General features: G+C 41.8%; 1 protein-coding gene across 2 annotated transcripts in view; it reads left to right on the top strand.

Annotated features, from left to right (window-relative positions):
• Nucleotides 1–1,938: 1,938 nt before the first annotated feature.
• The window catches only part of BRAF (B-Raf proto-oncogene, serine/threonine kinase), a 56,055-nt gene continuing 44,402 nt past the window's right edge, over nt 1,939–13,591 (top strand). Inside the window, exon 1 of one of the 2 annotated variants that reach the window (XM_075210363.1) lies at nt 1,939–2,105. In XM_075210363.1, the coding sequence (XP_075066464.1) occupies nt 1,983–2,105 (123 nt within the window). In that variant the 5' untranslated portion in view covers nt 1,939–1,982. The remainder of the gene's footprint in view (nt 2,106–13,591) is intronic. The other variant, XM_075210362.1, reaches the window with a different exon arrangement.

Raw genomic sequence — 13,591 nt, forward strand, 5'->3', positions numbered from 1 at the left:
TACCTGTATCTGCCCAACCTGTCAGTCTACCTCCAAGGCCATATATGTCTATATACCTATATAGACCCTACCTCTCAGTCTACTGTGATATCTACTTATATACTTGCATCTACCTCCATATCTCTATACACCCTTGTATACCCTATCTTTCTATCTCCATAACTGCCTTTATACCTGTATCTACCCTACCTGTCTGTCTACCTCTGTACCTATCTTTTTACCTCATCTTTCTATACTTGTAACTAGCCTACCTGTCACTCCAGCTACCTGTCTATGCGCATGACGTTAGATCCGCTCTGTCGATGTATATAGGGGTTACAGTGTCCTCCCCAGAAAATTGTACCAGCTGGATGCCATTAAGAAGTAGCTGGGTGGGGGCAGTTGTAATAATATTAAAAAATGTTGGGAGGGTATTGCCCCACCTGCCAGGACTGGTCAGATGGGTGGTCAATGGTCTAACACACTGCTGGCTGTAGTGCTCACATAGTGCATGTTCTAATAGGACTCTGTTGGGCTTCAAGAGCTGGGTTGCAAGTAAAAACAGCCGAGTGGAGCACCTGGGAAATAGGAGATGGGGAGAACACTGGGTTATATCCCCCTGTCTGTGTACATTGGGGTTAGATGCCCCCTGTCTAGGTGCATGGGGGTTAGATGCCCCCTGTCTAAGTGCATGAGGGTTAGATGCCCCCTGTCTAGGTGCATGGGGGTTAGATGCCCCCTGTCTAGGTGCATGGGGGTTAGATGCCCCCTGTCTAGGTGCATGGGGGTTAGATGCCCCCTGTCTAGGTGCATGGGGGTTAGATGCCCCCTGTCTAGGTGCATGGGGGTTAGATGCCCCCTGTCTGTGTACATAGGGGTTAGATGCCCCCTGTCTAGGTGCATAGGGGTTAGATTCCCCCTGTCTAGGTGCATAGGGGTTAGATGCCCCCTGTCTAGGTGCATAGGGGTTAGATGCCCCCTGTCTAGGTGCATGGGGTTTAGATGCCCCCTGTCTGTGTACATAGGGGTTAGATGCCCCCTGTCTGTGTACATAGGGGTTAGATGCCCCCTGTCTAGGTGCATGGGGGTTAGATACCCCGTCTGTGTACATAGGGGGTTAGATGCCCCCTGTCTGTGTACATAGGGGTTAGAGACCCCCTGTCTGTGTACATAGGGGGTTAGATGCCCCCTGTCTGTGTACATAGGGGTTAGATGCCCCCTGTCTAGTTGCATGAGGGTTAGATGCCCCCTGTCTAGGTGCATGGGGGTTAGATGCCCCCTGTCTAGGTGCATGGGGGTTAGATACCCCCTGTCTAGGTGCATGGGGGTTAGATACCCCCTGTCTGTGTACATAGGGTTTAGATACCCCCTGTCTAGTTGCATGAGGGTTAGATGCCCCCTGTCTAGGTGCATGGGGGTTAGATGCCCCCTGTCTAGGTGCATGGGGGTTAGATGCCCCCTGTCTAGGTGCATGGGGGTTAGATGCCCCCTGTCTAGGTGCATGGGGGTTAGATACCCCATGTCTAGGTGCATGAGGGTTAGATGTCCTTTGTCTGTGTACATAGGGGGTTAGATGCCCCCCTGTCTGTGTACATAGGGGTTAGATACCCCATGTCTAGGTGCATGAGGGTTAGATGCCCCTTGTCTGTGTACATAGGGGGTTAGATACCCCCTGTCTAGGTGCATGGGGGTTAGATACCCCCTGTTCTAGTCAGGAAGTGGAGAGAGGAGAATTCTGACGTCACGGCCACAGCGGGAGCGCGCTCACTGCACCTGAGCAGGAGGAGGAGTTAGCCAGCGAGGGTTCCCCCTGTCTGACGTCACCAGCACCCGAGAAAGTCACGCCCTCCCTCTCCCGCCATTGGCTTCTCGGCGGCGGGAGCCCGCACGCCACCCTTTCGCCCCGCCCCCTCCTTTCTTCATATGACGCACGGGAGAGCTGCGGCGGCCGCGCGCCCGCCTGTCCCTCGTGCTCGCTCCCGCGGGCTCCGGATCACTTCAAGATGGCGGCGCTAAGCGGGGGATCGGCTGAGGGGCCCTCACTGCTTAACGGGGACCTGGAGTCCGAGGCTGGGAGCCTGAGCGGAGCCGGGGAGATGTCAGCGGCTGGGGGTTACCCGGAAGAGGTGAGGGGGAGGGGCGCTGCTCCTGTCATGGGGGCTTCTTATTGTCATTGTGTCTATAGACCGTGATTGTCAGCCTATGTCGTGACATAGTGCCGATATGTATCGTGACATACGTCTTATTGTGTGACCTGGTCTCTATATTAGTATGTATGTCATGACATAGTGTTATGTATGTTCTGTCATTGTATTATGACATACGTCTTGTGCTATTGTCTCTATATTAGTGTGTATGATATAACCTGCTATAATCTGTGTTATGACAGGTTTCTGTTGGATACAAAACATACCTTTATTCCTGTCACAATATATGACCTGTATATACTGTTGGGTATATTGTACAGTAAAATGATCCATATCACATATAGGTGTTATCTGATATAAATGTGTGTGTTAGGGAATTTAGATTGTAAGCTCCAATGGGGCAGGGACTGATGTGAATGAGTTCTCTGTACAGCGCTACAGAATTAGTGGCGCTATATAAATAAATGATGATAAAGGCTGCATGGGAGGCCTTGTCAAAGGAGCTTACAGTCTTTCATGTTTTGCCTGGGTCATTGTGTCAGTAATCGTACATATTCTTGTGGTTGTGTTAGACATAGCATAGTACTTGTCTGTTGGGTGTAGTATGTGTTACTAGCATGTAACTAAATATATTTATTATAGACTGGAATCAACAGGAGCCTTGTGACATGTGGAGGTCTCTAAATATCAGGTGGTTAAAGATGGATATTAGTTTATATCTTTGTATGGTGCAAAGTGGGCACTCGCTTTTTGCATACCTGGGTACAGAGATTCAGCAGATCCCAACTCTGAGGAAAAATGTCCATAATGCCCTTTATCCCATAATTGGAACTGATGGGTCTGTCATGTTGTGCAGTCAGTCTCTTGGAGAAGGTCCATATTGTGGAACTGAAAGTTGACCCTGTAATTACATTTCTTGCTGTCTCTCTTTCATGTTGTGTTCAGAGTTATTATTTCTCTCTATAAACTACACCAAAGAATTTAGTTTTTTCTCTTACTGCTATATAATATGTTTTAGAGTTTAATGTTAATATTGTCTCAAAGGTGTCTTATTGACAATGGTTACTTTTGGATTATTGTCTAAATATCCTACTGGATGTTCACAATTCTGTCCTCTAAATGGACAGTTAGAGTATTTTCTGTATTGTGTACATGTGAATTAATCTTGTCTGGATCAGAAACTCCCACACATCATCATTTATTAATAGTGCCAACATATTCCGTAGCGCTTTACAATAGGGGACAGACACAATAAACTAATAAACACACTGGGTATAACAAGCAAAGAGGTGAGAAGGCCCTGCTCGCAAGCTTACAATCTATAGGACAATGGGTGTTTAAAACATGAGGTTAAGTCTACATTTCGCATTTCGGCCCAGCCAGACTGCAAAGTTAAAAGTGAAATCATGTCTGAGCTACTTTACAATATGTAGTAAACAGAAGCTGTTGGGCTATTTACTAACAATGTTCTGATGTGCTGTAACCAATGGCAACCAACTGCAAACTTGGCTTTAACTTGCTTTTGCTTGATCAAAGCTGTTTGGTTGCCTTGGATAACCAGTGGTTTGCTCTGCAGAACATCTTTCCTTGATCACGGGCTGATCTATGCAGCAGGTGACTGTTTTGTCTGCCGTTGTCTTAGTTGAAGTCCGGATATTTGTTTTTTATTCCCATTTGACTTCTATTTATTTTGGTGTTACTCAGCTAGTAGTAAAAAAAGAAAAATGTGAATCAATACAAATGGTGTATTCCATCTGAGAAGGTCTACACATGGTTTCCTGAAGATCTCGTCTGACTGTCCAATTAAGGGTTTTGAACACTAGCAACTTTCCTGCTGGGAAAGAAAATGTTCACCACAATATATAGCTCCTGTGCTGACAGATTCACATTGAGGGAGATCCCCCTGTCACACAGGAGAAATTAAACTTTGAAGACTCTGTATGAAACATAATCTGCAGAGCAATCCCCCTTCACGTTACCCTCTCCGCACTGGAGCATTCTCATTCAAAAGCACCTCGTTTTTGAAAGGAATCTTTTTATTGTATGTACTATATTTTGATCAGTTATTAATAATAATAATAATAATAATATTATTTTTATTATTTTTATTGTTTATTTGTAAGGCGCCACAAGGTTTCCGCAGCGCCGTACATGGTACGAACAGTAGACTATACAGGGTAAAACAGTACAGAACAATAAACACAAAGTACCAGTACTTTAGAAACTCCAGGCAGGCAGATACAGTAGAGAAGGAGCGGAAGAACAGGTATGGAGACAGGAGGGAAGATGGGCCCTGCTCATACGAGCTTACATCCTAAGGGAGGGTAAACAGAATCAGGTACAGAAGGGAGCCAGTGAAGCAACGGGGAGAGAGAAAGAGGGCAGGGGAGAACCAGAAGAGGTGAGAGGTTAGGGGGATGGTTGGTAGGCTTAAGGAACAGGTGAGTTTTAAGTGCCTGCTTGAAGGAGCACAGATTGGGTGAGAGACGAATGGAGCGAGGGAGGTCGTTCTAGTGAAGGGGGGCAGCACGGCAGCAGGTATTTCCATTCTTCTGATCCTAATTACAATATTGCCTGTTTTCATAGAAGAAAACAATGCAGTTAACCAGATTATACTTTTCCCCTGTCGTCGGTACTCTAACCACCACATAGGATGCTGATTCTCTGGCAGCGTGTACATAGGCCTTCTCCCTGTCACTATAGGTCAGGAAGTAAATCTTAGCTGCACCCAGCCAGGTCACCAGGCTGTGATTCGGTTTGCCATACCTCTGTAATGAACATTTATAAATCTACATTGGGGTTTAATGTTCCTCTTTTATTATTCATACACCTCATGCGCTTTCTGTGTAGAAGGATTTTTATTTAAAAATAAAAATGGGAAGAATTGAAATGTTTGCTGACTCGTGTGCATAAAACAAAAATTAATAGTCTCAATTACAGTTATGATGAACAATTGTGATTGGGGTGACTCACAATTGTCATGCTCAATGAAGGTGTCAGAATGTAGTCGTAAGTGTCAAGTGAACTGAGGACTCTGCATTTTTAACATGTTTATAGCGCAACTTCTAAACTACTCATCTTGGTGCAGAGAAGAGTTTGCCATTTTAGCTTGTTGAAAAACTTTTTTTTTTTCTTTTTGTAGTACAGTACTACATTACTGTGTAGTCAGTGAGCCTGGTTACTTAATCAAGTATTGTCATGTTTTACTGTAACTTTTTTCTGTTTAATGTATTACCGATTTCCTTCTGTTTTCGGTCTCGGACAAAGATTAAGAACATGTTGTAAAGTAACACACATAAAGTGCTGATAGTCTGAAAAGTGGTTTAAACAAATGGCCCTGTATGCGCAGACTTATCACAAGTCTGTCAAGTTCAACATAGCCTGCAGCATACACACGATTGTAAACATTAGTTCAGTTTAATATAATGGTGATCTATGGCAGCACTTGTTATGTACTTTGTGCAGTATGCTGCAGAGAGGCCCTGAGAACATGGACAAGGTTTTGTCTACTCAAGAGGCTTTCTCTGTGCCTTTGTGTAGGAGGCCGTAGAATAGAGCCACTTTGTTTTATGTGATATTATTTTTTTTGTTTCATTAGTCTGCTGGCGTTATATACTAGATTTATTTCATGTATTGCCTGTGGTTAAACTAATGTATAGGCTTGTTACCCTGATCTATACTTGGTAGTTGATCAAAAGTTATTTAGAGGACCTATTTCACCCCAAAATGGTTTTTATGTTGCAAATATGGGTTTATATGTAATGAGGCAGATGTCTGGGAGAGCATCTAACTGTAGAGAATCCATATAAACATCTTAATGTTGTCAGCTCAAAAGCAGAAATTCAGGTGTCCTAACTCTTTGATGGCTCTAATGATGTACGTAACACAGTTACTCCTTTAAGAGTGCGATACACTTAGACAAATGTATGTTTTTGTGCATGAACGAGAAGACCGCCATTGCAGTTGCTTTTTAGGCAGGAGAATGCTTAGTTTTTGCCCTGGTTGTAGCGGAAGTTGAAATGTACAATATTGCCTTGTATACCATAATTGCTCTATTTAGTCAGTAATTATTTAGAACTTGCATAGGATTAAATGGCCAAAGGCTACTGCTAAGGGTATCTCTGAGCCTGGGGGCTTGTGTGGGGTCTCAAACGGTGATGCTTGCACAACTCTGTCTAATGGGATTTTGGGTGAAGAGCCACATGATTTAGGTGAGGGTTCTTAAGGAAATGCCATCTCTATATACCCTCTTTATTATGGTTCACATAGAACAAGCCTCTAATAAAGTACACTAACTATTATCCCCATAAAATGATAGAGCGTGCAGAATAAAAATAGTTGTGTATATTTTTAATTTGGTTGTGTTAACGTAGCTAAGCGATGAATCATGGATAAGTGCTTGTAAGCTTACTATGAGATGAGAAGGGAAATGGAAGTCTAGTGGTCATAATTACAAGTTCTTGGACTTTTTACTTTACACCACTGTCCTCAAGTTGAAAACAAAAAAAAAAAGAATTTTTAAGTTTCACTATGGAGGCAATTTTCAAACTTTCTCTGCACATGGAACACAGCTAAATGTTCCACTGCAAAGGTGTACAAATGTGACTCTGATATTATGTCTCTGCAAGTGTTATATCTGCATGATGGTCAAGAAGCAGCAAGTTTAGAGCATTCACAAAATAGGTCTTTTGGCATTCCAGCGCTGTCTGTCCTCTTCATACTTGTTATAGTCATAAAAACACCTTTCCTGACCTGCGACTCAGAAGTCTGATCTTCTAATGGTGTCATCTTAGAATCACCCAAGAAAACCACTTGCAAGTAAGATTCAGAATAAGGTGGTATAGGGTCAGCTGCTGAATTGTGCACAAACTGGGATGGTCCATCACCTATGTGGAAGATTTTGGGTTTTGTTGGGGTCTTTTGGAGAGTGGAGCCAGAGCTTGAATTTGCCCTATGGAAAAGGGGTTATTTTTGCTTCCTAGATCCCTTTATTTCTGTCTGTAAAGGTTTTCCTTATACACTAGCTTAAGACCGTGTATATAGGGACTGTCTGTTCTGCAGCTCCTGCCATCTTCAAGGGGCCGACCGTAATACGCCCTCTGGTTGGCTGCTTTCATAATTTTATATACCTTGTTGACTTTGAAAAGAGTAGTACAGATAGCAATATGCAATAGTCTGCTCAAATACAATCTACTAGAGTCTAAAAAAAAGTTGGCTAAAATGAGATTAAATTTACATACCTTAAAATCTTGCAGAGTCCTCCCCGGCCCATGACAAAATATAAATAAAAGTGGACTTGGCTGTTAAAATAGTCTTGCTAGCCCTGTAGGTCTTGGCACCGAAGTGTGGCAGCATGGGGTTAAGAATTTTGAACTAATGACTAAAGATAACTTATGGCAAGAACTTGCAAGTAGCAGATTTAGCAAGGGGGGGGGGGGTTTGCTTTTAACCCTGTTAGTCCTCCCTTTTATACACCTGTCAAGAATGACTTTCTCCCATCTGTACCAGTAGCACACCGTCCAATCTCCACTGCTTCATCTGGGAGCCAATTAGGACCGCTTCCTGGAGTTTATTCCCTCTGTGCACCTGTGAGGCTGAACTATTACATTGGGGCATCTGTGTACATATGGGGCCATTATGACTTGGCCACACCATGTGCATAGACCACTCCCCTGGGAACATATATTCCTGTACATTGTGTATGTTGCCTTATTTGTTTTCCTCTCCTGATCAACCTCCAATGATATGGTGGTTTGAACTTGATAGACCTCTCCACCTTGATGATAAACCTCACCTATGGCTAGTCAGTCCACACAATTTGTGTCGGTCGTCGCTTCAAATACTGCGCACGGATACAATATCTTGTAATAACAACAAAGTTTACTGTGAGTTTGGGTCAGTAAGATTCATTTGGAGCAGTCACAAGGGATTTGATGAGTTGGATGTGTATTTCACCTCTATAGGTGGTTTAGTCCATGGCGGTTTGACCACTAGGTCACATGTGCCCTCTGATGGCATCTGTCTGGCCCACGTGCCATCTACTATTCTCTGGGAGGCAGGGTTTTCCTCAATCTTGGTAATGCAAAGCTCCTGTCTCTCTTCCCCCCCCCCCCCCCATGGTGTGCATCAGGAAAAGGGCAGTTTTGTATGGGTTCTCTTGGCATCTTATCACGGATGTGCGTTTACTGTACAGTCTCCCGCTCTTACATCCAGCACAGGAAGCTGCATTCAGGAGATAACCGTGCAATGTTGCACTCCTTGTAGTGAAGAAGTTCACCTATGGGTCGCAATCATTCGCTGTGCTTGGGGTTAGTTCCTGAGAGGTGCAAAAGTAACAATATATTGGGGCTGTGGTGACACAATATGGTAGTCTAATGAAGGTGTGTGTCATGAGCATGTTATGCTGGCCATGTAACTAAATGGCAGGCATTGGGTCTGTTGGGTATGGGTGGTAGCTTAGTGGATGTGCTGCCCAGTATTTACTATTTTACTGTACCCCACATGCAGGGTATATTCAAGCAAATTTTGCATGTTCTTCCATGTGTTTCTTTGCTTGAAGTGTTCCAGATAGCCTTGAACCTCTGCAGTTGTTTGATAACACACTATTCAGAATTTAAGGCTGCAAAATTCCTCAAATACTAAATAAGGATTTCTGAATCTTCAGATTGTTACTTTCCTGAGGACTTTAGGTACTGGCATGTCTCTTTGGCTGTTAACTTAATTGAGCCATTTAAATAGTACATGTCCAGTATTATAGAGTGTTTGCTATATTCAAAATCTCTTGTGTGCTTTTTTTATATAATAAACAAAATTTGAGCTACAACTAAGAACTTACTACTTGTTAAACTTCAATTAAAATAGGGTGCCAATATTCTAGTTGGTGCACTTCTATATCCGTAATATTTCAATTTACAATTTACAATATTAACTCAATTAATCAAGCTTAGATGAATTATAAGACTGAAAACTAGGAATATCACTTTGTGCACGAGGAGACCCTCAATGTGTCTGATCATCCTGGGACTGGATCGCGTATATTGACCTGGATTACCATGACCAGGTTATGCTGCATTTATTCCTAGTGGTTTAAGTGAATCACTCACGACTCGCCAGGTCTTTGACCAGTGTATTACAACTGCCCCCAACCAGCTGCTTCTTAAAGCCACCCGGCTGGCAAGATTTTCTGGGGAGGACACTGATGACAATAAACCATTACTAGGGGTGCTGAGAAATATGACTTAACCTGTAGAGGGATAAAACCAATATTGACTGTCGTTCTAACATTGCAAAGAAAGCAATTATACGGAAATGCAGATCCTCCTTTCCCCTTTTTTGAGCAAACTAATGTTTCTATACACAAAACAAACCCATTTTTAGTATTTCTGCTTTTAAATAGTGAAACTCAGAACTGTACTAAGGTATTTGAATCCACAGATTGGTACACGTATAATTATGTCGGTGACAATTGGGGAAACCACGTCTAGTCTAGAAGTAGGACTGTCAACTAATATGGGGAGGATGAAGTTGGTAAGGAAGTACTAAAAGGGGGTAATAGCCCTATTTATCACTGTTTCTTTCATCCCCACAATGCCAAACTAGTCTCCACCCTCTCTGATAATATGAAGCGATCGCAGCCCTATAAAACCTAAGCATGACTTATCCAAATTGAATTAAATGTTTGTTGCATAAGTTAGTCTGAATCTTTTTTTTTTTTTTGGTCATGTGCTTTAAGAGAACATGTTGTAAATGCTTTATTATTGTGTAATGTGAACAACCAGATCCTCTGCTTGTCAAAAATTGATATATGTAATGTTGTCAATCCTGTTGTTAAATAATTGGGTTCCTTTTGTTTTGTTTTTTTGGGTTTGTTTTTTTTCTAAAAAAAAAAAAAAAGCAAATAAAAAAAAAAAAACAAAGGTGAGGGGTGCTGAACAAACTAGGTGAGTCAATTCAACACACGGGGGCTGTATATAGCTATATGCTTATTGCTTCCAGAGGTAGGATATCCACATGAAGCTATGAAACCTGTGTGATGCAATAATTCTGTGTAATGAGCTGTATTCCTGTTGTATCCATGTTGCTTCCACGGATACATCCACTGGACACTGGGGATTAGGCTGGGTTTATAACTACAACCTGGTAGAGCCTTTTCTCCAGAGACAACACACTGGATGTTGTATTGCAGACGGTTTCATGGTCATTTAATGAGGGTCCTTTAGAAAAGCATCAGGACGAGTGATTGACTTTGAAACTTGTGAAAAACATTTCTGTATTTGGACATGGAAAAATAAATCCATTCTTGTTGATGTTTGAATGGGGAAAACTACTGGGTGAAAAATGTAATGGTGCCATAGAAGTTAATGTTGCAGCAGGCGGTTAAACTGAAGTTGTCTTTGTTTCTCTGATAAGAACTGTTTTCGTTTCCCAAGATATAAGCACAAAGACTGTCAGCTTCATGAAAACTTATTTCATGTTGCACCTGATTGTGCTCTTGTAGGATCTCCACATAAAACACGGATGAAGGGTTTTGTCTGTATGATTGTGTCTTTATGAACATCTTCTAATTGCAGCCTGAAAACAGGGTCTATAGCTAAGTAGTTATTGTGTAGGGTCACTCAGAGTAAAATCAACACTATATTTTAGAAAAAATCGTACCTTCCATTTCAATTACATTTGGCATAATGCTGCCAAATCTAAGGCTGATGTGCACTGGTTTTGAAGTTGCACCTTTAAAGCTGCATTTTTTTATTTTTTTTTAAGAAAAATTTGCTTTTTCCACTTTTTAAACTGCATTTGTAGCTCACCTAACTGAGCCAGAAAGTTGGGCAAGTTTTTTTTTTTGTTTTTTTTAAGTAATTTTAAACTTCTTTTTATGGCCTTCATTATGATGTATAACATCAGCAGTATGATGCAATAAAAATTGTAAAATGTTCATAATCAAAAAGTCATATTCCTTTTTGAAAAACATCTCAAATTGTTCATACTGTTAATAAATCCCCAATGTTTTATTTTGGGATCATGATGGCATCATTTACTATACGATCATTCATTTTTGGACTGTTTTCATTATTTCAACAATCTAGTCCTGTTACTTTTTAATTTATTTCCTTAAACAATCTGTTTGTATATCTGTCCTTATACACAAGAGGGCGCTGTCAGATGAGGCTTGCAGCCCTGTGTTTTGCGTTCCACTCTCACCAACAGACTTGCTGACAACAGTGGCCCCCGGCGGCTGTGGGGTACAGGGCCACTCTGAAGTCCTGCTTACTATGGGAGGGTGGGCTTGGTTGGTAATATTATGACAGGTGGTTGCTTTTTCTGTGGCATGTGGAAGTCTACCTAACTTATTGGTCCACATTGACGTGTAAAGCCTGGTGTTGTCACTGCCTGACCTCTGCATAGAAAATGGTTAAAGATGTATAAAACCTAATGTGCGCTTCAGATGCATTTACCAACACAGTCTGCGTTCTGCAGAGGTGGAAGCAGCATCATCATTGTGCACCACAGTGAAATTTGGCAGAAGATTAAGTACTTGGTCTGTTTCTGGAAACGTGTGCAAACTGGTCCTAGCATTGTCTATAACAACTAGATGGCTCCCATGTAAGACACAGGTTAGTGATTGCTGGAAGACTTCTCTCCATCTCTCCATCTTTGTGTGTATAGATGGATATCTCTATCTTGGGTCGTTTGTGTAGAATAAGTGTCGACTTGGTCACAAGTATTCAAGAAGCTTCTATGTTACTGAATGGGTAAAACTGGATGGATACTGCTATTAATATCGAAAGTCTTTGACATGGAGTCAGCAGTTATCACTATCTTTAGAGTATTCTGTAAATTCATGGACATAATTCTTTAATTGTATATTTGCCTGGCATGTCTTGGTGTCTGGTCCTGGTAGGCAAAGGGTTTGTGGGTTTCTGTTTTGTCGTCCTATCCTATGCCCACCTTGTTCTGGGAATAATTGACAGCAATAAACTGTTATATTTTAATAACTAAAAATGAGAATTTAGCCGAATTAGATGTCTCATGAACTTGGATCGTTAAAGGAATTTTAAAGTTCCTATAACTTACATATTTTACTTTAACTCTGGGCTGGATAAATCCCAGGTACCCAGATGCAGAGATTACATAATGATGAAATGTAGCTATTGTTGCAGTCTTTTTTGTTTTGGTTTTTTGTTTGTTTTTTTGTTTTGTTTTTTATTGCAATGTTTTTTTTTTATGAATTCTACTTTAAAGTGTTTATGTGCCAATGTGCATATGAGTGAAGCTGTTTACACAGTAGTGAAGTGGTCCCTCTGAGCTTTCCCACTCAGTGCTACTGACGGAGTATGACAATGCTGCTGACGGCTAGAATGATCCTGGGAATTGTGTGCACTAGTCTCTTAAACAGTCTGCGCTCACCAGCCAACCTGGATCGACCTCTGCTATCCTGACAGCGACATGGGACCCGCATGACTACATTAATCAGTGGGAGAGACTCAGGTGTTAGCCGGCGTCTGTCTGTTTATAGTAGTAAAAAAAAAAAATCTATGCAAATATTGACTGTTTAAACCTCTTACCTGTAATAAATTCCTGGCAAGAACCAGATTAAACTAAAAGATTAATTTGTTCTCCCTTAAACTAGACCCGTCGGGTAGATTCAATTTCCTTGTTACAGAAACTTCTTGGCAATGACGTTTGTCTTTCTTTTATTGTCCTCTCTCCCTCTTTAATGTTAGACTGAGGCCCCCAAGAGAGTCCGCTCAGTAGATTACACGCCAGTCACTTGTGGCTTCTGCTTTGTACTCTGCTCTTCTCCGGGACACGGTGGGACAGTGGCGATAAAATCGTGTTATTGCTAAAGAACGCCAGTCAATTTCTATTGTCTAGGTTGGAAATGTATTTGTTGCCATTGAATGTGACAACAGGTAAGAGCAGGCCTGTTGATGGATCTAAGGGAACAGAAACTGTCCTGGCAGACTTGTGTGTTTTGAGTTCTGTAAGTATAGTAAAGACCCTTTACCTCTAAGGGTCCTGACAGATCCTCTTTGAGTGACAGGAGCTCTGTGATGCAAGATTAATCTGTTTAGTGTTATGGAGGAGAAGGATGAAAACCAGCACTAAACGCCATCGAGACATCTCACATCTGCCACTGATCCTGCAGATGAACGGATGGTTACAAATGAGACTGTGCTTAATGCAGCATAATCTGCTATCAAACTTCCACCACCTCGGGGGACCATACAAATAAGAATAATTTATTGTGAATGGCATGCTGGAATTTATTTACAAGTAGCGGTTTGGCTGGTAAATATTTACACTGGAGTTTTACACCCGCATAATGAGCAAACTCGTTCGACACCTGATGCCTTTTGTATCCCTGTCGGCAATATCCGTTTTATGGTCACAGCTGTATAGTGGACCTTGGTCTGGTGGGCCAATTGTTTAGAAGACTGCTTAATCAAAATGTTTCTTTCACGATT

This window comes from Mixophyes fleayi, chromosome 4, assembly GCF_038048845.1.
Source record: "Mixophyes fleayi isolate aMixFle1 chromosome 4, aMixFle1.hap1, whole genome shotgun sequence".
Classification (NCBI taxonomy): Eukaryota; Metazoa; Chordata; class Amphibia; order Anura; family Limnodynastidae; genus Mixophyes; species Mixophyes fleayi.